Consider the following 27,838-nt stretch of genomic DNA (forward strand, 5'->3'; position numbering starts at 1 on the left):
ATCGAGAACTTTCTACAAAGGACCTCCAGAGCCAACCTAAGTAGATGAGGGTTAATTCAAAGATTACTCCCTGTATTGAGCCTTTGAATAGGACAGTGATGGCGAACCTATGACACGCGTGTCAGAGGTGACACGCAAACTCATTTTTTTTGGTCGATTTTTCTTTGTTAAATGGCATTTAAATATATAAAATAAATATCAAAAATATAAGTCTTTGTTTTACTGTGGTTGCAAATATAAAAAAATTTCCATATGTGACACGACACCAGAGTTAAGTTAGGGTTTTTCAAAATGCTGACACGCTGAGCTCAAAAGGTTCACCATCACTGGAATAGGAGGTACATAGGCCATCCTGACTGGGGAGTTTAATGAGCTTCATGAAAAAACATGTGTCGGGGGGAGGGGGCGGTGGGAGGGGGGGGAAGAGGGGTAAGGGAGCCCAGGGGAATGTCAATGGGGGAAAAAGGAGGCATATGTACTACTATCTGTAATACTTTAAACAATAAAATAACATTAAAACAAAACAAAAAACACAATTTAATAAAAGCTTATATACTTTACAAACTTCAGAAAATAGGATAAATCTGTCATGATCCTATCGACATGATACAAACATTATAATTTCATTACCTTCCAGTGTTTCTCATTTCCTGCTCATAGCTGAGCTTAGAGTACCCGGGTAGTGTAGTCCACTTAGGTACATTTCTTACTTCCATTCGCTGCAATTTGTCCATGTTCCTGCATAGTCTTCATGAATCCCTTATTTAATATCTGCAAAATGTCTCCTTGAATGCTTGCACTCTAATTTATCACTCCCTTCTTTTTACGCTTCTCTCCAGATTGCTTTTAATTTTTTAAGTGTAAATAATGTTGCCATCGACATCATTATACATGAAGTCTTTCCTTGTTTGGGGTTATTTCTTGGAATAGATTCCCAGTGGTGGAATCACTGACTTAAAGGACTGGCTAAGAACATTTTTTGTGTGAAACTATTTCAGATCATGTTGAGTTGAAAGATCAGGACATCCAAGTAAGAAAATGCAGACTGATATGTAAGAGGACTCAAGACATTTGGCAAATGTGGGTGTGAGTTGCGGGAGGTGAGGTGGGAGAAGCCAGAATTGCAGAAACCTTTCTAGCATAGGACGTCAGAGCAGAGGTATGGAATGCTGCTTTCCTGTCCAAGCTCTGGAGATGGCATTCGGCCACCAGGAAGCTTACTGACCAAGAAGCCAATTGAGATACAATGCCCTTGAGTGAAAGGTTGCCTGAACACTGATGTTATCTCAGGTGAAAGCACCCACTTAGTAGTCCAGGTGCTGGAGAAAATGGCTGTAGAAAGGTCAGAGGCACAATAAGAAATGCATGAATAAGGACCAAGTATGCCGTAGTTGGCCCAGGTCACAGTCCGATACCTCTGCAGGGCGGCTCACCCTGCAACTGGACTTCTCAGCTACTGAACATCTGAGAGTCTTTAACTTGTTCAATAGGGATTTGTCAGTGTAGAGAGGGGTGGAGTCCCTGCACTTGGGGGGGGAGGAAGGGGGGAGAAGGGAGGCATACAAATCCCCCGAAATTAGAGAAATTTTAAATACAGTAAACCATTGAGGTTGGTAAAAATGAAGATTTCCTAGCTTCACCACCAGAGGTTCTAATTGAATAGAATTGGAGAAAAACCCAGAAATGGAATTTTTAATAGAGATGTTTTCATGAACATGGTCCACAGGTTACAGTTGGAGAAACTCAGCCAAGTTTCTCCTCCCTCAAGGCTCAGAAGATCATCTTCCCCTCTTGTGTAAGTCACTGACAAAGACTTTCTGGCTTTGGCACCTTTCATGTTGACCTTCCCACTTGTGTATGCCCGGCTTTGAGCAGTGCATGGGATAAACCCCATCCTGTCACCTATACGCTCTGTATCCATGGGTAAATGTCTTAATTACTCTAAGCATCAGTTCCTTCACCTTCAAAATAGGGGCATAGCTGCATTTTATATGGATTTGGATCAGGACATTTTGAAATATCCATATATAATATTCATAAGGAATATAAATCCCAACATCTAAAACATACTCAAGAATCACATAATTTCAAAACCGGTGAACCAACTAATTTGTTGTCTATAATACTGTCACCTGGGAGTGCCACATTAGTGAGGGACAGAAATACCCACTTTTCTGGGCACTATTTTCTGAACCAGTCTGTTGTTTAGTGCCTCAGATGTCCTAAGGGTGATTTTGGTGACTGGGTTGTCACTCTAACAATCACTGTTGGTAAATTATAACCATGCCACCCGGTGTTTATTAAATAGGGATGTTACTGGTGGAACAGAGAAACATGTCAGAAACCAAGAACTTCCAAATGAAGGAATAAAAGTTAGACACAATCCAAAGTTACTACTGGATATGTATTTATGTGCTATGCTTAAAATTACTGCTGTGAGAAAACTGATTTTGAATTATGAAAGTGCTGAAACATTTTGAGTATTTTGAAATATTCAAGGACCTCTATACAGTAGTATTTTCTTCACAGGTCTGTTGTGAGAATGCCAGAACATCAAACCGGTTATTAGAATCGGAGATTTAGAGCAAAACTTGTAATTTCTTCTCTATTTTCAACAGAAGGGAACTGTTTACTTTAAATTAAGAGTAACTTAAAAACTTTTTGAAAAATAAAGTTTTCAGAACAATAAAAATTTCGTATTCGATATTGAGCTACCCCCTTTTTCCCTCCCACATAAAGACTTCCATTAATCACCAAAGGGTCCCAAGAAAGCCCAGTTAAAATCCTCAGCTCTTTTATTACTATAGCAGCCTAAGAGCAGATAATGCCTGATTTTCTCTCTCCTTTATTTTGTGGTGCGTGTGTGTGTGTGTGTGTGTGTGTGTGTGTGTGTGTGTGTGTTTAACCATGTTATTCTCTTCTTTGCCTGCTATTAGTCAAAGAAAACGGACCACTTCTAAGAAAACTGCTCCCTGAGGTATATGAGAAATCTTTTTTATAAAATTCAGTCACTCTTTTTGCAGCTTGGCTCACATTTCTTTCCTACTACAAGACCAGGGTTATCTGAACAGGCTGCAATTTGGCAGTCCTAAGGGTAATTATTCTCACTTTGGACTTGATCCAATGGAGGAAACAATAAAAGACTTCTGGGAGGTTTGCAAGCTCAGCTGCCTCTGACACTCTTCTTCATTCTGCAGAAATAGCTGTTAGTGTGCACCTGTCACGGATATCCCAGCAGGGACCTCACCCGGACCGTGTTTGTGTAGTTATTTAAGCTGCATCAAGAAACATTCGTTTAAAACTTATGAAGGAGTTAATTATAAAAAAACAACACTCCTATTTTCTGGTTGGTTTTCAGTGTAAAATACTCCTAATCACTGTGATTTCTGGTAGCTTTGTTGAAACAAAAGATTGCTCATTTTGTTCTTAACAGTCATTTGGTTCTTTCTTTTATCACATGCCTGCCCTTTTGAATTAGGGTTACAGATACATGGTTTTATCGATTTTGAAGAGTGTGTTAAATTATAAATCATTTAGGATTTATAGAACAGCTCATAGCGTTTTGCTAGAAGTGTTTAAAAAACAAATGGTCTTAGTTTAGAAGCTTCCAGGCCTTTTGGTCATTCCAACTCAGAGGTTTCAGCCTGGATAGTATGGCTCAGTGGCTGAGCATTGACCTATGAACCAGGAAGTCATGATTCAGTGGAACTGCCTTTAGTTAGTTTTCACCAAAGCCAGCTCCAGGTGTTGAGGCTTATATACCTAATGAGAATTAAAATGAGAGGGAACATACCCTCTATAAAAAGCTGGGTGCAAAAAGAGCAAGTGAAAACATGAGGACTTACTTGGGTATATTACCTGAGTGCGTTATTTTAATGTAGGGACTCTACAATTTAACTTGGCCAGCATTTCGGCGATGGGTTTCATTTTCCTCTAAAAAATAGGTGTGTTTTTTTAATTTGGAATTTTAGTTTTTCCCCTCCTTCTAACAAATATTACTCTGATAATCATTTCAAATGATAACCATATATGTAATTTAGGATAAAATACTTAAACAGGCAAAATTAATAGTGCAATAGAAGTTCAGTCTACCTTCATGAAGAAATGTGGAGACAGTGGTGTGTGGACACATGCATTCGGCTGAATAGCACTATATCCAAGATTGCTACAAACCTGGTATCTATTTCCACTGGCAGTCTCGGGAACGGACCAATGTCACATTTCTCAGTTTCCTAATAATTAAAATTCACTTCTAATAGATCTCATTTCCCCCCCCCCCCCGCCCCCGCCTTTTTTTTTTGAAACACAGGCAGAGGATCATGAAATTAGCTGCTGGTGTTTTCTATGGATTTTATGAGGTTCTTGCCCAATGAGAACTTTGTGCTAGATAGGCCAACTTTTCTCCTTGCCCAATGTTCATTGTTCTGGCCCTGGCCTGTGTGGCTCAGCTGGCTGAGCGGAGTCCCATGCACCAAGAAGTCGCCTGTTCCATTCCAGGTCAGGGCACATGCCTGGGTTGGGGCTCAATCCCTAGTAAGGGGTGTGCAGGAGGCAGCCGATCGATGGTTCCCTCTCATCCATGTTTCTCTCTATCCCTCTGCCTTCCTCTCTCTCTAAAATGAATAAAAACATATCTAAAAAAACACACCTAAAAAATAAAAATGTTCATTGTTTTAAAAGGGTCTTTGTTGCAACAAGACCACAAATTATATCTGTTACAAATGTAGTGCTCCTACCAGAGAGGACTCAAGGCAATATGGGCACAGCCATCCAAATGATGTGACGACGATGATGATGATCATGATGAGGAGGAGAAAGGCGGTAACGTAAGTATCCAGGGGGCACAAAGTTCTGCAGTGGGTTCCGGTGTTGGAGTGATTTTCTTTTCACAACAGGACATGCGTTAGGGTTTATTGCCAAGATTTGACAACAGACAAATTATTGAAAACTCTCCCAGTCTCGGCTTTCTCATTTGTAAAGTGAGAGTGTATATACATCAAAGCAGTTATGAAAGTTAGATAATACAACATATGAGTTTAGTACCATGCCAGGCACCTAAAAAATGCCCAATAAATGGTGTCTATTATTAGTCCACAGGCAAAATGTAGCCCTGCTCCATCACAGTCTAAATCCCCCACCTCAACACACACAATTTAAGCTATGTTATGTGGAATTAATGATGAAAGTTTTGAGAGAATTTTGGACTTTGCACTTATAACACTAACATTAATAATAAACAAGTGCAAAGTCCAAAATTCTCTCAAAACTTTCATCATTAATTCCACATAACATAGCTTAAATTGTGTGTGTTGAGGTGGGGGATTTAGACTGTGCTGGAGCAGGGCGACATTTTCCCTGTAGATTCCTTTTGAGTGACAAGGTTTATCATTTATTTCCATGGGAACCTCTGTACAGGAGGAATAGAAGAAGGGTGTCCTCTATTCATATTTCTGCCAACCATACCCTCATAAAAAGATGCCATTTGTGCCTATCACCAATAGCATTCTGCACATAAGGATACCACATATTGCTTGTCAGATATATCACGTATCCTGTCATTATCCAAATCCATCATTTATTGATAAAACATAATTGTTTTGTGCTAGAGCAGAAGATGCAGGAGAGAGAGAAAAAAGATACAGTTCCTCCCTCACAAGGCCACAGGGGGTGGTCCTGGAAACATCAAAGAAAATTAGCCTTTTGTACTTTAGAATTAACACCAGAGCCAATTCCATTTGTCAGCTTATGTGTGTAAAGATGAAGAATTATAGAATGTGTTATAAAGAAATGGCAGAAAGAAGATTAATAAAATATTCACAGGTCAGGCAAAGATGGAAGGAAACAGATAAGGCAGGCAAAGGCGTGTTTGCCTTTCATTTGAATGACTTCCAACTTGAACCTAGTTCTACACTGTGAATCTAAGGACGAGTCCTAAGGAGCACAGGAAAGTTGTTCATGTACAGCCTACAGGTGTCAATCAGCAGATCAGAGAACACTCAAGTGTGATTCCTTCACTGTAGGTGTGCTGAAAGATGGGTTTGATCTTAGCAAAAATAAACAGCTGGCAAAGACCAGTTTGAGAAGTTAAGATGAAATCATCGCCGGTGCCCGGCTTCCTGTTGAAGATAAAAAAGTTGTACTGTTTTGCTATGTTGCTGTTTTTTTTTCTTTTTCCTATGTTCTTTTTAAAGGCAGAAATTAAAATTTTCTTTTCGGCTCTTCTCTCCTGAGCTCTTTGGCCTTGCTCTGCACCTCTTTGGTTTTTTATTTATTTTTTGCACCAAACTAGTATAAACTCCAATTTAGAACTAAACTCTTTTGGAGAACCCAAACCCCTGCCTCCTGCATAAGAGAACTCTGAATAGCTAGCGATTCATACATTACTTCAAATCAAAGGCAAGTCTACTGAACTGCACTGAAGATTTCTGCTGCCGCGCTGGGTGAACACAAACACCTGGGATCAATGAACACTCTCTCCCAGCTCCTTTAATCCCCCGGCACATTGACTTCTGAGTCGATGATGCTCATCCACTTCTCAGAACAAAAGCATACAAAAGCCTCCTCTCTGCCCGTCACTGTAGCATTTGTAATGAAATAAAAGGAATGAAAGAAAATGACTGCTCTATTACGTGGTTAGGAAAATGCACTGTGTGAGCAGGGAGGTATTATGCCTCAAATCCATCACTTTAATTATACAGTTGATTCTAACTCCCGGGGCTCTGAACGCTGTAAGAAATGTCCTGGGTGACAATGAGTACAGTGAGGACAGCTTCCAGCAAACATGACAATTTACATGATGATAAGAGGGGATCAAACAGTCCTCAACGACTTTCACGTCTACATTTTTAAAAACAAATAGTAGGCAATGAGCTCTAAGGAGAGCTACCTACCAATTAAATTCATCTACTGGCAGCACGAATGAAAAGCATTGCTGTTTACGGGGAAGGAAACTGGGCTCCCTATTTCGTGTGCAAAATCAAGAGGGATCTAGGCAACCTGTCAATCGCCCAGCATCATCCAAAATTGATGAGCTGTTACTAGTTGGCATTCTTGGTTGAAACAGAGAGAACAGAAATGGACAGCTTTCATGAAAGAACTGCCAATACTTTTAAGAATGAGGTCAGAGGAGGCCTGCGATCGTTGTTTCATGTGGGAGAGACATCATACTGAGCAGGAGGATTTCATTGTTCTAACCGCAGAGGGTTACCCTAGGGCGAGCGACCAGTGCTTCTCTACTGAGCCCTGACCTCCTGTCTTTTCTACAGTCTTCCACTCCCATCCCTGCCTGGAGACACGTGGATTATGAAGAAAAGGGCATTTCATCTCTCAATGGTCACTTATCCTCTGCTCACTCCCCGGCCCCTCCAGAGTAAGCTTCTAGTACTTTTCCATGTTGTTCACTTTTATGTTTTCTTCAGCCAATCTGCAACTCTGGTTACCTAAACTCAGTAACGGATGTCAGTGTCACTGGATGCATTCCACATTATGCAATCAGGCAACTTCACAAAAAGTGATGCCTGAAGAAGGTTACGGAGTCAAAATCTCGTAGTTACTTTTTTTTTCATCCCTGCTAAACATAAACGATCCTTTAAGGATTTGTGAGGTGACACAAGAAGCTAATAAGAACAGCAATCCTTAACTCAGTCTTACTCAGAATAATCCTTAGCAAATGCTTCAGGGGTTACTATACTGATATGCTAAACTACTGTATGACCTCTTCAAGAATGCTCATGTTATTTCTCTCAAAAGATTTAGCACAGCTGTAGTATTCCAGAGATTTAAACAGGAATTCATTTTGGTTAAATTATTTAAAATATCTTACAGGTCAGCTGCTTCAAGTTGTTATCGCACTGCGAAAACAAACATATTACCAAAGTCATACTTTTGTCAAAGCTCAAATATATTAGATTACAGAGAATTAAAATCATAATGAAAAATTCTCAAGCTTTATATTAAGTTATTGAATGGGAATGCACCAAAATATTAACAATACACATCTGTGGTAGTGAGATTGTTTCGTGTGTGTGTTTGCCTGAGAATTCTCACTTTAAGAACTAGAAAAAGGAGTTACTGAATAAAAAATACTATTAAATATAGCCCAGCTGACATGGCTCAGTGGTTGAGCATCGACCTATGAACCAGGAGGTCAGTTTGATTCCCGGTCAGGGCACATGCCCGGGTTGTAGGCTGGTCCCCAGTGTGGGGCAGGCAGAAGGCGGCCGATCAATGATTCTCTCTCATCATAGATATTTCTAGCTCTCTTTCCTCTCCCTTCCTCTCTGAAATCAATAAAAATATAAATATTAAAAAATTACTACTAAATATAGCATTTCCAATCGCAAATAAGCAAAGGCTGTCATATGGTCTTCAGTTCTGGGCCCAGGAGAGGACATTCCTTGTCTGTACTTACATTAACCAAGGGTTCTTTTCATTAATCGTCCTGGTAGTGATCTGGGCTCTTATATAGTACTTATTACATTTGTAACAAACTGCCACAAAATGTAAACACTTGCCCTACTTGGACTAGATCATTACACTATGAGCGGATTGTTTTTTCTTCATTTGGAAGGAAATAGATCAGGCAGGCAGTCTGGAGCGGCAGCGTGGCCTGCTGTCGGTGTCCGCCCAAGGGTAGTGAGGGTAGCCTGCCAGAGCCCGAGGTGCCACCTGCACAGCAGCGTGAGGTCTGTTTTCCTGGCTTCTCCTCAGGAAACCCCTTTTACAGCAGCTTGGAATGCTCCCTTGCAATGGACACTTTCATTTGAAAAAAAAAACAAAAAACCCAAGTTAAATCTCATGCACTTAATCTAATTATTATAATTTTTGAAATACTTGAAAATCCAGTAATTCCATGGATTCAAGAGAAAAATGGGAACATTTTTCCTATTCCCCCATTGGAAGGAAAGACTTTCCAAAAATAGAAAGGAGACTTACTAACAACTGTCTACAAGCCTCCTCTATTTGTTTCCCCACCTTTTTAAAAATACTCACCTGAGGATATGTTTATTGATTTGAGAGAGAGAAACCCATGTGAGAGAAACATCAATCAATTGCCTGGGACATTCAAGCTGGGACATTTTGAGACTGAAAAGGGAGGTATCGATATTTACACCAAGACCATGGGCATAAAACCTAGACTGTCCAGAGAAAATTCGATGTATGAATCCCAGTTTATAAACTCTGTTTTACTTTTAAAGGATGAAGAGTTGCCATTTCTTATCTTTATTGAGACTAGAGCCTATTCTGGCAGAGGATCGGGTTTTAGAGCTAAAAATCAAATGCAATGCTAATGAAGTGGCCTAGGTCATACAACTCCTCGCTGTTACGTATTCCCGATGCTCCTGGCATGGCTAATGAAGTGGGGAGGGGAGAACAGAGAGCCCTGGGTTGGCACTGGAACCTCAGATGTAAGGCCCCAGCTGAAGTGGCATTTTACTTGAGTTGTATCTGAAAGCAGGGGGATGGAATATATTTCCAGGGAGCTGGAGAGTGTATAAAGGGTGGGCATGTGTGCTGTGTTGTAACGTAAGTGTTGTGGGGGAGGGGCAGGCAAGGAAAGTTTTCCTTAACATGTGGCTGTGATTTGTTGGGTAATCTCTTTGCTGTGTGTGTAGTAGAACAGAATAACTGATATTCAAACCGAGCACAACTGTGGAGGGGATTTTGGCAGCTCTCAGGTGGAAAGGGATTCAAATACAACACAAAATGCTAAACAAATCCATTGTCTTTCAGACAAGACACTGTCATCTCCATTTATGACAATGGTAGCATCGTGTTCCTTGTCAAGGAAGTCAGCCAACTCGATGTACTCAGCAAATGTAGGGCTTGTTTTTCCTATGGAAGTGACTTTTTTGCCTTTATTCTTTACTAGGCTTTTTGACTTCACAGTTTATTTTTTTTTTAATTCAATGTAGATGCTTCATATTTCTCTTAGTGCAAAGAGAAACAAAATGGGTTTTGCTGTCATTCTGTGACCTACCTTTGAAACAACTATAGCATCTGGCTGCTGTGTCATTCCTAGCATCCGTTGTTTTATGTCTCAATGAACAAACATTCCAGCAATGTATTTTTTTAGAAAAATCTATTTGTTTCTGTGAAGAAAACTTTTATACAACCTGTCTTCAGAAAGCAATAATTTTCTATATACCTGTCAGTTTCAGTTAAAACAATGAGACAATAGCTGAAATTTATAAATATGGCATCAGAATCAAAGCATTAAATGATTTATACATTTCTTTAATAAAATGACCCAAAAGCCAGAGAGGATGGAACTGATATAAATAGTATCATATTTTATATTTTTAAGTAGAGTAGGCATAAAAACCAAACAGTCTGATAAAATGGGACAATTAACAAATATTTAAATGAACAATTTCTGACTTCCATTTATCTATGTTCCCCAGACTGTATGTATGTCTGTGTGCAAGATAGAAACACTAACAATGATCATCTTTAAGAGTTGAACAATAAAGAGATGAAAAAGAAAGTTCTCCAGATTATCCTTTTGGGTTTACATACACACTTAACTCAGGGTCATTGTCTGAAAAGAGAAAACAAACAAACAGATTCTGAAGTCTAACTATAAATCTGCCATTCCTGTGTAGGTCTATGTGTGTGTGAATAGGGCACAAAGTTTGTGTTTTGTTATTAACTTGTTCTAGTTAATGGAAATCAACATTTCACCAGAATCTTATAAAATGATAATTGTCATATTTTCTTTTTGAAAAATGGATATTTTCTGAAAGGGCGAGACCTCAACCTAGAGGCCCTGATGCCCAGCGCTCCCCACGGTCGGTCCTGGCGTTCCCCGAGGCGGGCTCCCACCAGCCCGTCTCCCAGCACTGGCGCTGGGTTGGCCGCCCCCGGTCTGGTTTCCTGCCCAGGAAGGCCGAGGGCCGCGGAGAGGGGGCAGGCCCGGGGCTTTGGGGGAGCAGGGGCGGCACGAGCCCCCTCCAGCAGGGGAACGGCGCCCCGGGCTCCTGGGTGCTGGGGAGCGGCCTGCGGCCTTTGGGGAAGGACGCCTATCGAGGGGCAAGGACTGCACCCTCCATCTTGCCCTGGGTCCCCCATTTTTGGGCAGAGCCATGTGCTCGGCCGCCCGGAGGCCCAGGCCTCTGCTGGCCACGCCCAGGATTTCTCTGGACTAACCAATGATAATCAAGGGAAGTGCACGCCATCAATATGACTACATCCTGTGTAATGAGACACCGACTTGCACCTGGCCAATCGGCAGGGCCCACAGTCCCCTCTCCTGCCCTTACTCCACCCTCCTATAAAACCCCCGTCCCATCAGGCTTCGGTCTCTCTGCCACCTGCTGCTGTGCCAGTAAGGAGGGCAGGGGAGCCAGACCTAGGTTTGAAATAAATGACTCTTTGCTTTTGCATCAGACCCGCTGGTTCCCTGGTGGGCTCTTGGTTATCTTGAAATCTGGGCACAACATTTTCATTATTTGCTTTCAACTTTAAAAAAAATTGCTCTCTATACTTTCTATCAAACAGTTATCTTTTTCTTGTTTGACTTTTTGTAATGACATAAATCTTAAGGAGCAGAAGCCTCCTTTAGACCCCATCACTCTGCCTCCCTAGAAACCAAGATAATCACTAGCCTAAACTTTTCAAACATGATCTCATGCTTTTACTACATATATGTCAGTAAAGAAAGTCTAGTGTTAACTGAAGGGTTATTAAACTTTTCATTCATGGCATCACACTCCCAGAATTGTTCGGAAGCTTGCCTTTTTATTTGTCAACATCATGCTCTCGAGAGTTGTTACTTTTGCCATCTTGGTGGTACATTTGAAAATGCAAAATTTATAACCTGTTACTGATCAAATAGAAGCTTTTCTCCTATGACATTTATAGTTAATAGATCCATTTCCTTTATATCATTATGACTGGGATCACTATCTATAATGTGGGTCAAGAGGGACCCTCTTGGCAATCATAGAACAAAATACTACACACGAGGTGCTTGAGTATAAATTGATGCAGTTGTTCTGAAACTTGTCATTTTCAATGTTTCATCTGTTTACAGGTCAATGATATACTTATCCCTTCAATATGGGTTTTTAAAATGTCATATCTTTCTCATCTGAACAGTCCCACTTGGATTATATAGTTGTTTCCTTAAAAATAATAAGGCAATTGCCAATAATTCTTCCACTATCAAATATTGAGGTGTGCACGTATAAAATCATGAGATTTGATTAAAGACCATTCACCTGCTGTTCTGCACTGTTAAACATACTTTTCTGAACATTTCCTGTGCTACATGTAAACACTTTGTTCATGGACATCTCATAAAAGAAAAAAAAGTGATTTTCGATTAATCTTGAATATATTTTATTCTTAAGCTGATGATGAAATTTAATGACAAATAAAGTTATGGCCAGCAAATAAAAATTGCTTTTGTGGATGAAAAGGAGCCACATGCTAACCTGACAAGCTCAGGGAAGGCCTGCATGGAAGCCTTGCAAACTCAGAGACCTAAAGTAACCACAAAGGGTGGTCTGAAATAAAACCTTTAATTAAAGAGCAGTTTATAGTGTGTAGTCTTGTCCTAGGCCAGTATCTTCCCTGACAAATCAACTTTGATCTCTCCTGAGCCTATTGTCTTTTTGTATCTAAGATAACACACCTGTGGAAAGTCAGGGTAACTTGTAACTCCCCTTTTTTTCCAGACCCCTCAGGGCACAGCAAATGGCACCAGGGCAGAAACCATAAATTCCTTCATTGTTATTGTTATCAGTAATTGTCCACTGTTAACTGTCCCGTACCCACCTGTGTAAAAGAAGCACGTGTCTATCATTCACTTTTTAAGCAGAGGTTTCCCGCCTTTGCTTTCTCCCTCCTCCCTAATCTATCACCACTGGATTTCATGTAACCCACTTACCTCTCCTTTGTTGGAAATGTATAAAACTAGGGGCCCGCCGCCATTCTTGGGAGCATTGTCTCAATGCCTTGAGATTCTGCTTCTGGCAACTGTCAACAGTTTGGCTCAAATAAACTCACAAAAATTCTTTACAACAGGGAAAGCCGTCAGTTAATAATGAGACAAGAAATCAAACTACGAAGTCTAGAACATCTGGCTTTGTTCAAATACGGGATAAAACAATTGGAGCCAGAGTGAATCACAGGAAATGTGAGTAAGCAAATTTGATGCAAGCGTGTATTAGCATCAAAAATAAGCAGCACAAAGTCATTATCTTATTCTAATGTGCACTGACGGGCAACCTTGCTTTGACCTGTTCTGGGTCAGAGACCTAGAAGAAGGCTCCTGGAACTCCTTCTGCTGCCAATGAGAAGAAAACCCTGCCAGACACATACTGAGAAAGGCTGTTTGAATCAGAAGCACACACATATGTACCCAATCTAGGAGTTCTTAACCAAACAGAGTAAATTACTTACAAAGCACCTGTAGGAACACAGCTGAGATGTCACAGCAACATGACTGAATGACTCAGCAGTGTCTGAGACGACTAGATTCCAGGCACCTCAGAGTGTGTGATGCCATTTGCCATGAAGAACAGTCTTGTCTAGAGGATTTGCTGATTCAAATTACCAGAAATTTTCAGTTTACACCCTAAAAAAATGTTCAGTCATCTAGGGCCAAATGCATATGGAATTATCTAATCAGATAAGCAAGGAAATACTTGTCCTTAGGTGAGGGGGCGGGGGGCAGGAGGGGGAGGCACGCAGGTTGGAAGTAGGAGGCAGTGTATTCATCACAGCCATGTTTGTAAAGATTGACACCAGAAGCTGGTGATTTGGATCTGAAAGTGGGGACAAGGTGCGGGTAAGGGGAAGAAACTGCAAACAAATAAAAACAGACAAACAAAACCCAGAGAAATGATTCTCAAATGAATTGAATGCATTTCATGCCTGGTGAAAATTCAGTTGATCATATTCTATCTACTCTATCAAAAATTATGACAGCTTCCAATAAATTAAATTGCATGTGGTGTGTCTGAAGACTACTATCATAGTCAGTCAACGTCCAACAGCGAAAAGAAAGAAGAAAAATTTTTTACAGGTAATTCTTGCTAAACTATACAAAAAAACCCCTGAACTAGACTGGTATGGGGATAGGGTTTTAATTTTTGCGTAAGTACTCTGCATATCCAAACTAATTTCCAATTTCAGTTGTCTTAGTTCATGAGTAAACGAAGTGTGTGGCAGCTGGAAATTAGTCATAGTGGGGTTTCTGGCTTGTCAAGGTGAGGAAGAAAAATTATTCTTAAGCAGCAAAATACACACAAAAATTATCTTTTCAGTGATTTTCTAATTCCTCTAACTGAAAGGTTTGGTTTCCATTCTCTTTTCTTCGTTTTCCAAATCAACGGTATCCTGTAGCGGCAAAGAGAGTGAATGCAGTGGAAGTGATGTGGATGCTGACCAACTACTACAAGAATGTCTCCTGAGCAAGGAGTTTCTAAACCTCTCTAGTCACTGTTTTCAGATGAGCTTGAAAATTTGTGAATTATAGTAAGGTAAGAACCATTCAAAATTTTCTACGAAAACATTGTTTTGTGATAACAAAGCTATCCTATATGACCAAAATAGGAAACTTTACTCACTAAAAACATCTGCTTTCAGGGTGAGCTTATTTTTTATTCTTTTTATCAACTTCATTCAAAAGATATTTGGATTCCAAAATAAAAAATAGCAACTATCACTTGAAATTCTCTAGCACTGCATATATGAAATTATGTATTTATGTATGGGGAAAAATGCAAAGAATAATAAATATATACTACCCAGAATTGAGATTTATTAATTGGATTTATCTGGATATTGATCCAGATTCTTATCAATATCGTTATTATAATTGTTTCATTTGTTTAGAATAAGAAGATAACACTTAAGAGAAAGAATTTAAATCCTTTCAATTTCCAAATTGTGAGCCACTAGAAACAAGCTCTACAAGCACTGAATATTTTTGTTTCATTTTCTAGTAAACAGTTGTCATTGAGTGATAGCATATTTCCTCTGCCTTTCCACACACAGAGACAAGAGCTGAGCATATTCTAGTATCATTTTAGATATTTTACAAATACTTGAAGGTATTAATGAACAGCATATAGATGTTTGCTATCTAGGAGTAAAACTTACATAAACATTATACTTAAAATATTCTGTGCATTGTCAACCAGTATTCTGTAAGCATGGAGGAACCTCAGTATACTATACCTAACATGAAACAATGCTCAGTTAACACAACAATAGTATTCCATTATCGCTATTTTCCAAATTCCTGATTAGAATGTTATGATCAATTTTTACAAGACCCCTACCATCCATGCTCAGACTACTCTAGTTCTGGTTTTTAAAACTTTATACAAAAACATGGCTCTGAAGGAAGTAAAGTAGCTAACAGAAGTAAGAAAATGGAAGAGGAAACAAGAAAAACTTGTCATTCTAAAAAAGATATTGTTAATGACTGTTACATATGCATTGAAGGGGAAAGTAAATGAGGAATTATTACTGGTATACATTGGGAACTTAGATTTTGGCATGGGAGGAAGAAGAAATAAGAAGTTAATTAAGAACCGAGAAGTAAATACTCGGTAGTCATAAATATGAATTGTGACTCTGGATACATTAAAAAAATAATTTTCTATAGTGCTGAGATGGTGGTTTCTAAATACTATCTCCCCTCTCACAAAGGAACTAGGGGTCCTTAGAGAAATGGCTAATTCCAGTTCTGGACAAGGAATATGCAATATGCCTGGACTAGAACATCTTGTCATCGTCCTCAGAGAATCAAGCTAGGAGTTCTAGTCAGTGCATGTGAAAAAAATTCAGGAGTCAACTTGAAAAAAATTCCCACTGGCCAAAGATGGGATAATTTAGCAGCCAAAAGATGAACTAAAATATAGCAAAATCAAATTCATTTCAAAATCATTGACACATAGACTATAAATCTATGAGTTCATAATAATCGTTTAAAAAAAACAGTTATTATTTACATGCTAAGTAAGCAATCATTTTTTAAAAATGCCTAAATACTGTATGTCAAAGAATCAAGCATTTATCCTGCCTTTGCTGTAGTAACTACACATCAGGATAACTGAAGAGTTGATAAAGGCAAGTTTCTACTCATAGAAAGTCAAATGTTAAACCTGGATATAATCAAACTTCTAGATCTAACTACCAGCTAATAAGAAATATAGAGGACAGAAAAATGCAACCAGCAAAATCCCATCGGGGGGAAAGTCTAAGGGCAAATGATCTTCAAAGGATGGAGGGGAGAAGGGGGTGAAGGGATGTGGGAAGAAGAAGGTGGAAACCTCTAACTTAAAATAAATCAACCAATGGAAATGTGTGGATCTTATTTTGATCCAGATTCTTAAAAATAAATTTTTGTAAAAAAAAAAATCACGTATGAGACTAACTGGAGAAATTTGAACACATAAGAATAAAGAATTATTAGTAATTTGGAGAGGTAATGATACTTTCATTAGTTTCTTAAAATGAGTACTTAACTTACAGAAATCATATTATTTAATTCAGAGATATTTCCGTTTGTATTCTTTCCAAATAATTTGGGGTAAAGGGGAAGTTGGTAGGGATATAGAGGAAAGAAGATTAACCCAGTGCTGATAATTATTTAAGCAGGGTAAGGGCTATATTATGGGGGGAAGGTGGCTGTGTACTCTTTTCTCTGCATATATGTGTTAAAGTTTTAGGAAAAAAATAATAATAAAGGTACAAGGGGTGTTGAAAACTAAAAGGCTGAAAAGCATCATTAGGATAAAGATAATATTTTCCTCAAATATCAAATTCTTTAAGCGAGGCATGTTCTGTGAACCTAAGTATAAATAAAAATAAAAATGCTACTTTGTGTTAGCGGTTCTCAACCTGTGGGTCGCGACCCCTTTGGCGGTCGAACGACCGGGTCGCCTAAGACCATCCTGCATATCAGATATTTACATTACGATACACAACAGTAGCAACATTACAGTTATGAAGTAGCAATGAAAATAATTTTGTGGTTGGGTCACAACATGAGGAACTGTATTTAAAGGGTCAGAAGGTTGAGAACCACTGTTAGAGAATCATGCCCTAACACAGAGTGAAATGGAAGAAATCTTTAGTGACAGATCTAAACCATGCATACCTCACAAAATGCACCAAAAACAGAGCCTATTCCATAGTAGCAAGCAAATGAGTGTTTAGATGCAGCAAACCAGCACACTGGAAATGTACAGGTCATTGGAGTTTGTGAAGACCCTCTTCCTGATCAGTTTTATTAAAATGCAGTGACTAATGAGGCTTTAATCATCCATCTACTTCTGCTTAGTGGTAGGACTGTTAATATGTAATATGAAAACATACAATCATAAAAAAATAATAAAAATAAAATCATAAATATTAAAATGAATAGTTTTTTATTTTGTAGTATATCTACATCGACTCCCCCTACTCCAGAAGCCTCGTTATAAACTTGCTGGTTTTGACAAGCAAAACACCAATGGAACAGGTACCTTTGTCAGTGCTGTAGGTGAATTCTGGCTCTTGTTTGGACACCAGCTGTGTGCTAATTCTAATTAGTTTTGCGATTGCCTAAATTACCAAATATCACACAATGCTCCTTCAAGCTTCTAGGAATGAGACTGGATATTGGCTGGCAGATGCCCCTGAAGAGACAGGCCTGGTCCTAACGGCCTCTCTGATGAGTTCCACCAGATACAAAGTAAGAACGGCTGCATGCACATATACCTGCGAGTCAGTTCAGGCAATAAGGTGCAGGGCGATTTGGGGGATGCACAAAATAATTCTCTGGTCTAATGATATATGTGTCCAGGATCTGGTGCCATTTTTTGATGAAGTATTCATCAGTAACATCATACCCACCGCCTTCAAACCTTATGCTCCCCTGTAGACTTCAACAGTCTACTGGCGTGGCTTTCCCTTTAGCCCTTCACCTAAATTTATGCAATGAAATTCGGGAACGGGCGCGCTATTTCTAGTCCTAAGAGGTAAACTGGATTACTAACATGAGCAGTTTGGACGCGATGGCCTGAGAGTTCTTAAAATAAGAGAATGAGTGCAGTGTGGGAAATTTGGTGGCAATGAAGGCTTTCTCTCTGGACAGGGCTTTATGTCCTCGATCTATAGTCAGTAACTAAAAATACGAGATGTAAGGTAGAATGCTCAGTTGTTGCTCCCTTCAGCGCGCCTGATGACGTGGACGGACTTCATTAGGAAGGGAAAAGCCTACCTGAAGACCGCGAGGGTGAGAGACCAGAGCACTAGCGGCTTCCTCAGCTCAAACTTCGCCCGCTTGTTCATCAGGTGCCGGCCGCCGAAGATAAAGGCAGCGTACAGAGCAGAGAACAGGAAGGATTTCTTCCTGTGGAAAAGCAAAATGAACGCTTACAACATAGAAGTTTACGCAACGTATGTTTATCCATTAGTAATTTATATTTAGTCATGATTCATCAACTTTTACACCAGCCCCTCTTTGTAAGTGCAGAAAATATTCTCTTGTAAATGTCCCTTCATTAAAGAGACAATGTTAGTCCATATGGCAACGTGGATGAATCCTCCCTCAGGGATGAACACAGAACCACCTAACGCACACTTGCCTAAAACTTTGAGCTTGAATCTAATCCAATGTCTGATTTTACTACAAACTTATAGGGAATAAATCCAATTGTGGGACATTCTGTAGAACACCGAACTTATTTCTTCAACAAATCAGTAATAGGGAATCAAAATCTAGGACTGTTCTAAACTAAAAGTGACCTGAGAGACATAACAATCAAAATTTCCAGGAAACAACAGAACCAAAACAGTATTAAAGGTGGAGAGATAAAATAAGAATAAGAAAAAAGTTGATGGAACACAGGGGCTCATTATTCTCTTTTTGGTAATGAGGCTTAGGTGGACTCTTAATTGGAAATGGCTAAGAAGTATCAAATAGAGACCTGGCTGGGTGTCTCAACTGACACCATTTGGTTGGAATGTCATCACATAACCAAAAGGTTGCAGGTTTGATCCCCATTTGGGATGTGGTACGGGAGGCAACCAATCTCTCTCTCTCTCTCTCTCTCTCTCTCTCTCTCTCTCTCTCTCTCTCTCTCTCTCTCTCTCATCAACTTACAAAAACCACATCCTTGGATGAGGGAAAAAAACCCATGAAATTTCAGATGGCCATCTCCAGGTCCTGCTGGCTATTACTGTGCCAAGGAGAAATGTATAATAGTATTGATGACACCAAAAAGAACAAAAGCTTCTATAGACTATCCTATATAATAAAAGGATAATATGCAAATAGACTGAACAGCAGTACAACCGAACAACTGAACAACCGGTTGCTATGATGTGCTCTGGCCACCAGGGGGGCAGGCGCAGAGCATGGCGGGAATTGGCCGCAGCGGGATGGTGGAGAGGTGAGCAGGTGTGCCAGAACATGGTGGGACACCGGTCGCTGTCATCGGGGCAAGCCTTTGGTGGTTACTGAAAATCCTTTGCTCCCATGCACCACGGTCCCACCCAGCACTTGCACCTGCTGCCAGCGCTGGAGCTGCTGCTTGCACCCACCCACTGCCGGAGCTAGGTGCCGGCCCTGATCGTTCAGCACCATCAGCAGGTGTGAGTGGCGGCTGCCGGCCCTAATCACCCCTCAGGGTTTCTCCACCTCCCCCCCTCCTCCCACTCCTAAGGAGATATCAAGGTCGGCAGCCGCCTCTTGCACCTGCTGCCAGCAATGGCCCTGTTGCACCCACAGCCAGCATTGGAGCTGCTGCTTGCACCCACTGCCTGTGCCCGGTGCCGGTCCTGATTGCTTGGCCCTATCAGTGGGTGCGAACAGTGGCTACCAGCCCTGATCGCCTGAGGGCTTTTCCACCTACCCCTGCTCTTGAGGGGGTGATTGGGGCAATCAGGACAGCAGCTGCCGCTTGCACCTGCTGATGGTGTTGGCTCCACTCTCATCACTGCTGGCGCCAGCCCCAATTGCTCCGTCCCTTCAGCGGGTGCAAGTAGGGCTGGCGCCATCAGTGCATGGAGCGGCGGCAGCAAGAGGGGGGCTGCCAGCAGACAGAGGACCGGGGCTGTAGGGAGGGACTAGGCAGGGGTGCAGAGGAAAGCCGAATCCCACCCCTGTGCCCACCACAGCCTCACAGCCCACAGTTTCTTCATGGTGCACAAATTCGTGCACTGGGCCCCTAGTAATTCAATAAAAAGTAACAGAAGCCTTGTAAATAATTTAACCATCTGAGCATACATCTGGAAAAAAGCAATATTTCCCTTAAAATGGGCATTCCCCACTCAATTGGATTTTTAAAAAGGGTTGAAAAGTAATTTACAAGACAATACAAATAGCAAAATGCATTAATCTAAAGAGCATTATTTGTAAAATGCTTCATATTTTTCTCCCTAACTGCTGACACATATTGCTGACTCATGAGGTATCTTACTATTTACACAAGCAACACTCCCAATTCAAATAAAGAGAGTAATCCCAGAAATCAACCCATAAATAAGGGTGGAATAAATCACTTCCACTGAGGTTTGCAAACACTTCTCTTGGAAACACAAGACCTGGTACACAGGAGTGCTTATTAAATATTTGTAGAATGATCATGGTCTTGTCATATCAAATTTTCTGACAGGGAAAATAATTGTGTACATGCTTGTTCAGCAAACACTAAGTAAGTGAACACTTGTACTTTTCCAGTTATCACAGTAATAACTAAAGAATAAAATACTTAGAAAAAACATATGATCATTTTCTTCCTCCAGAAAGAGACTATTTCTATAGTTCAAACAGGAGTGAAAAACTAGGACAATTTTAGGGAAACTTAACTATTGCACATTTCAAGAAGAAAGTACTTTAGGTCATAAACATATTTATCACTTTACTTTTTTGAATTTGGCAAGTGTACAGCATTAAATTAGTTTTAGAGTCAGAATCACTATCCTCATTTACGCTCATATAACAAAGGACTCACTAAAGAAAAATATAATTCTATCAAGTTAATGTAGGAAATAATAATATCAAATAGTATGTACTCTTTTTAAAATTATAAAGGTAATGATAAGTGACAATAATCACAGTATTATGATTTAGACTAGAGAGTGATTCCAATGGGTAGAAAAAGTGTTTAAAAGCGTTATCATTTAATCATCCATAAATCAGGTAAAGCATTATCTTCATTTTATGGCTAAGGAACCCGGGCTTGAGGTTAAGTTTAAGGGGTGGGGGAGAAAGGTTGTACCTTATGTGTGATTTTATAAGCATATAAGAAGTCCTTAACCCTCCTAAAGAATCCCATGGTCATTGTGTAACTGGGTAGTAAATTATTATTATTTTTTTAAAAAAACACAGCTTTATTGAGATATCAGAGGCCCCATGCATGAAATTCATGCAAGAGTAAGCCGTCCTTCCCCTGGCTGCCTGCACCGGTTTCCCTCTGGCACCTGGGACCTGGGCTTCCCTCCAGCCACCAGCAGGCACCTGGGACCCAGGCTCCCCTCCGGCCCCAGCTTCATCCGGAAGGATGTCCGGAATGACATCCGGTCTAATTAGCATGTTACCCTTTTATTATTATAGACAATTCATGTATAATACAATTCAACCACTTAAAATGAGTAATTCAATTTTCGAGGGTATATTCAGAGTTAGGCAACCAGCATCACAATCAGTTTTAGAATATTTTCTTCATCTCCAAAAGAAACTCTGTATTCATCAGCAGCAGTTACTGCCTATTTCCTCCCAACACTTGCTCCCTAGCCCCAGCAACCACTAATCTACTTACTATCCTTATGGTTCTGAACATTTCCTATAAATGTAACCAAGCCCTGGCCAGTGTGGTTCATTTGGTTAGAGCATTATCCATGCACTGAAAGGTCTTGGGTTTGATTCCTGGTCAGGGCACACACCAAGGTTGTGGGTTCGATCATTGGTGGGGCATGTGTAGGGTTGGGGGAAAAGTAAGAGGAATCTCCACACCTTCATGTTTATATGTCATATTTTCCGGGCACAGATCGCTTTACTTCCTGGTTAACAAATTATTGCTCATTCAGTGTATCTCAGGTTTTAGTTATGGTTACATTGTGTTATTTTGAATCAAGTTAAATGAATATCTTTATATGAACATATCATTCTAGCCATTAAACGAACGTACCTTGAATAACCAAAAAAAGAATAAAAAGCTCCCTCTCTGTAAGGAGTTGCCGACTTCAACATAAAACACTTGCAGCCAAAGAGTGAGAAGTGAAACCCTAACTCTCTACAAGAAACCAGCTTTGCTTCCAAACAAGACAGCGTTCCCAACCGGATTTGCTCATTCTCTTTATGGTGTCCAATGGTCATCTGCCTTATCTCAAGTGAAAAAACATCAAGTCTGAATTCTCCAAGTAATTATACACAAATGGTCTTAAAAATCAACATAAAAAACTTCTCTGTATTTCTCAGGCTTCCTTTCATTCTGCGTGGAGAAGTTTTTCATATTTTTAAGTGTACCTATATAAATATAAGTATTAAAGAATAAAAACTGAAAAAAAAGAATAAAAATCTTCCCTCTGTATATTTTTCTCTAATTTCTTCAGTTCTAGAATGAGAACTAGGTGTAATGTCCTGTTCCTTCCTGGCAAGGACCATTCTCTTTTTCAAACATTTTCTAAAGATTCTTCACAAATTTTCAATTCCACAGCTAGGGTAACCAAGCCAAACAACATAGACACACAGAATTTAAGAATTGCAAGGGACCCTAGAGATGGAGCCCAGTTTCCTCATTCTACAGAAGATGTGTGTGTGTGAGAGAGAGAGACATTGGTTGCTTGTAGTTAAACAGCTGCATACTGCATATTGGTCAAAACTACCAAAAATCAACACGCAGTAATTGTCTAAGCTATATCTAGGTCACAAGTAGTTAATAATGTGAACTGATATTTGTTTAAGTATAAATGCTATAATAAAAATCTTGCTCATTGTCTACTATGTAAGTCTGCTGTGGTAAAATTCAAATAATGCTTTGGGCTAATTTAGAATTAAGCTTAAGCTTCTTAAATAACAGGAAGTCATTAACTCTTAACTATTACCTCTCCAACTGAGTAATCAAAATATATCATTTATAGTTAAACGTATTATGATTTTTCCATTTTGCTTAGAAGAAGATAAGATTTTCTTTAGCAAACTGACTTAAATGAATTAAAACTAACTTTCAGTCCTGGCATCTGGTAAAGGTTCAATTATAGTCGAGATGAGCAATGACTTGCTGCTTGCCCACTCGCTATTTAATATAGATCAGCGGTTTTCAAACTTTTTCATCTCGTGACATACATAAACTAATTACTAAAATTCTGCGGCACACCAAAAAATATATTTTTTGTCAGACTAACAAAAAAATGTATAATTTTGACTGACTTACAAAAATAATAATAGTAATTACCTGAGAGATTTCAGAGAGAGGAAGGGCAGGGGAAAGAAAGATAAAAACATCAATGAAGAGAGAGAATCAGTGATCAGCTGTCTCCCGCATGCCCCTGACTGGATGGGGATCAAACTGGCAACTCGGGCATGTGCCCTGACCAGGAATCGAACCCTTATCTCCTGATTCATACGTTGACGCTCAGCCACCGAGCAACACCAGCTGAGCTTACCTACCTTTTTTGCTTCAAAGTGACTTTTTTAAAAAGCAGGTGCCTGTACTTGTATGTAAGGATTTCTGGTACCAAGAATTAACCAATCAAATGCAACATTATTATGCAATGTGACAAGTAAGATACAACTTTATTATATAATCTATATATTCTGGGTTCAAGACAGGGCATTCACACTGGATGGCTATTGTGTTGGCTGTTGTCATTTTTTTATTAGACAATTTAAGGGAAAAGAGGTCAGTGCACCTGACTAAATAGTCAGGTATTGCATGTTTTAAAAATTCTTGCAGCACACTGGATGAAAATCGCAGATGTAGATAAATGACTTCCCTAATGTCTCAATGGTAATCCAGTAATACTTCATATTCTGGCCAGCCTTCATGGATGGGTATAATGTAACACTGCATTGTTTTATTACCATATAACTAGCAATTTCTAGATGGCATTGACTCTTCTTGCTTAATAAGTCTTAAGTGTACATTATGTAGCACAACTCTTTACATACTTCTCAGGATGGTGACTCTATCGTTGTAATTATGAGGTAATCAACCAAGTAAAGATCGCCCAAATGAAGTACTGATGTGCTCTGAGCTTGTTGAACTTATATTTACCCTTCCATTTCTGTCATCAATATGAATAATGAACTTTGGTCCACAATTAGTAAAAAATAAATAATGGTTTTATCCTTTATCCTTTGAGATTTAGAGTTCTCTATCATGCTACCTGGTTCCAAAACATTCCTGAGTTTTTTTCTATTCTTACCAGAGTAGCTACTCAATATTTCTATTCATTGTCCAATCCAATAACTCTCTCAAAGAGTGTATACACATTCAAATGCTTTTTATTTTCAACTTCTGGGGCTGGACTGAAACCAGTACTTAGCGTCAGCCTCTTTAACATTTCACATCAAGATCTCTGCCAGCATACTTGCATGCCTTCAAGAGTCAAACAAGTTTGAGAATGGCGACACATTCATATGGGTAGCATTTCAACAGAGGATAATTGCTCATGAGCACGTTCAAGAGATGGTTTTCGCGTCTTTATGTCCAGGTCACCTTGCTTTGTGGCTACCTTGCTTTGTGTGTAAGGTGCAACGAGTTGTGAAAGTGAAAAGGAAGCTTTGAGGGAGAAAAGAAAAGGAAAGGAGACCCAAAAGCACCCCTGCTTTGGCTGATATCCCTTAGCATATAGAGAGTTTTCATGTTCTAAGCTGAAGAGTCTGATGTTGAGAACAACTGCTAATTGGCGAGGCCGCATCTCCTTCAAGATTTCTCCTTTAGTTCAATTGCTGATTCCAGTCAGGACACAATTCAAGGTTCTAAAAGTAACTTTAAGGCCACAAATAAGTTGGAGACTGAAGAAAATAACACACTGCTTTTTACCCAAAAGACATTCAGTGGAGGTTTATAGTGGTTACCATTTCTTAAGAATAGAAAGAGGGATTTCTTAAAAGTTGGAGGTCTAGCCAGGGCTGGATTCTGTCACATTCTTGAGATTTCAAGACCCCCTGAGAACTTCAAAGGTATTTTTCTATTTTAAAAATAATGGGAATTTTCCAGCAGTTTTATTCACAAGTACATTATCACTGAAAATTAACTCTGTGCCCCATAGTCTGACAAAGAATAATTTTGTGAATAATAATGAAAGTGTCTATAATTAATACAAATGAATGACGACTTTATAATTGCAAAACAAAGCCATGACTAAAGCAAAGGGTGTTATTCTAATTTATGTTTGACCCAGAAAACAAAATAATGTGTGATTTATGAGCTTCTCTGAGTTGCGATTACCTTTTTTCATCCTGCCTTCCCCTCAAATGCTAATTTAAAGATCACAGGTTCTTCTTATTTAAAAAAAAAAAAAAAAAAAAAAAGGCGAGAAAACCGTTCTTTTGCAATTCAGTTTTTCTATTGTTGAAATAGGCCCTGATCGAAGCAAAGTTACATTTGGTACAATGGACTCGGTAGCGTGGTTCCATACGCACCCATTTCCAGGAGAGTACACTTCTCTTAGAGCAGATCTGTTAGAGAAAGTTGCTTATACTTATCTATCAACATATAATTTTCTCCCTTGTCATCTTTTTAACATTTTTGATACATTCTGTTTTCTTGTTGCCTTTCTTTTTACAACTGAACATGGGATCTTTGGGGAGAAAATAGTTTTAAAATGTTAAACACATACAGCCCCATAAAAAATGCCATCTGTCTAAGAAACTGGCAAGATACTACCATTGTTTCCTTAGATATTTTCAGTTGCTGATGAAACATGCTGACATCCATCCATCCATTCAAAATGTAATGAACTTTATTGTTTTCATCTACAGTGTGGTTTGTATGACATTGAATGAAAAAATAAAAATAAGCCAATCCCTATGTAAAAGTAGAGTCTACCTCAGATAATCTAGTTAGACAGGGAAGAAAACGTGTGTTATAATTAATCATGTTTGATAAAAACTCTGAGGAAGGTTAGTGTTGTCATTAGCAAATGTCCTGTGGGTATTTTGAGGAGGACTCCTAAGGCTTTGGCTGAAAGGCCAGAGGTGAGTGGCATTTGGGACGGAAGGGGCAGCAGCACAGGCGTGAGATAAGTTGAAACTGTATCAGACTGGACACTGCTCTGGGCTGGGGATGGCACAGGTCAGTGTGGACACGCAGGTTAAAGCCAGATTGCGTGGCTCTCTGAAAGCTGCGCAGCACTCAGGACGGTGTCTTCACCTCCCGCTTGTGGTTAGCTGTGAGGGATGTGCCCACCAATTCATTACCACTAACCACAACAGTACTCAATTCATGGCTTGCTTTTCTTTCCTTTCCTTCCTTTTTTATTTACTAAATATATTGGAGCCCGGCCGGTATGGCTCAGTGGTTGAGTGTCAACCCATGAATGAGGAAGTCATGGTTTGATTCCCGCTCAAGGCACATGCCTGAGTTTTGGGCTTGATCCCCAATGTGGGATGTGCAGTAGGCAGCTGATCAAAGATTCTCTCTCATCGTTGATGTTTCCACTCTCCCTCTCCCTTCCTCTCTTAAATCAATATATATATATTTTTTATAAGTTTATTGGGGTGACATTGGCCAATATGAACATATAGGTTTTAGGTTATAAGATCTATATATTGCACCATGTGCCCACCACTCAAAGTCAAATCTTCTCTTGTCACCATATATTGGAACCCTTTTTCCCCTCCTCCCCTTCCCTCTGGCATAGACATGTATATACCATTACATGCCTTGGGTGAGAGAAGAAGGGAAGCTGATGTATCCTGAATGAAGTGGTCCTGACTTCTCATATAGCGTCAATGTTCATATTTTCCTAATGGTAGTGCATCTCAGAGAGATGCAAGAATATTTTTTCTTTGTTTTGGAAGACGTGGTTTCATAAAACTCATCAGGCAGAATCAATTTCAAGCTAAAATCAAAGATTTTAGAGGATGCTCAATCAAAGAAAGAATTCAGTTCTAGTCTTTCTTTGATGAAGGTGACAATTTCTTTATCTCCTTAGAAATAGTAAAGCTTACAGCCACCTGCAAATAAACTTACCCAAAAGTGTATCAGTGGTTTTATTAGACAAATCTCCTCCCATCTCAAAGCAAACTAAAAATGGGGTCTGCATTGAAAAAATAATTTATAGTTTGCTTTGTTTGCATATTGCTCTCAATATCCTCATCCCAATTCTCTGTACTGAATGTCACTTCAAATTAGAATTTCCAAGTAACTGTCTTATATAATACTAGAGGCCCGATGCATGAAATTCATGCAAGAGTAGGCCTTCCTTCCCCCGGCTGCTGGCACCGGCTTCCCTCTAGCACCGGGGACCTGGGCTTCCCTCTGGCTGCTGGCAGGCACCCAGGCTTCCCTCGCAGCCCCAGCTTCGTCCAGAAGGACATCCGGTCTAATTAGCATATTATGCTTTTATTATTATAGATATACCGATACTAGTTATGATAAAACAATAAAGTCTAGTGGCCATATATAAGACAGTAAGTTCTCAATCTGAGAGGCAGCATGCAGAATACAATCCAGAAAGTGGTTTCATCAGCAATTTCATTGTGCTAATTCCCTTAAAAACATGTTCTTTGTTTAAAGAAATAGAAAACTTTCATCTGAATTTCCAATGAAGAAATGCTTTCCTGTTAAAATTAGAGTCAAGTAAAACAATGTTTCCTGCTTGTCTTCATCCTGAAGAAGCCCTGAGTGTTCTGTGGATATCAACTTTACCTGAGAGTTGG

At 39.6% G+C, this 27,838-nt stretch overlaps 1 protein-coding gene across 2 annotated transcripts in view; it reads right to left on the reverse strand.

Moving 5' to 3' along the window:
• Window positions 1–27,838, reverse strand: part of ELOVL6 (ELOVL fatty acid elongase 6) — a 146,088-nt gene that overhangs the window by 31,471 nt on the left and 86,779 nt on the right. For both annotated transcript variants that reach the window (XM_081091461.1, XM_081091460.1), the window contains one exon: window positions 18,224–18,355. In XM_081091461.1, the coding sequence (XP_080947587.1) occupies window positions 18,224–18,355 (132 nt within the window). The remainder of the gene's footprint in view (window positions 1–18,223; window positions 18,356–27,838) is intronic.

This window comes from Myotis nattereri, assembly GCF_964212035.1.
Source record: "Myotis nattereri genome assembly, chromosome: 1".
Taxonomy (NCBI): domain Eukaryota; kingdom Metazoa; phylum Chordata; class Mammalia; order Chiroptera; family Vespertilionidae; genus Myotis; species Myotis nattereri.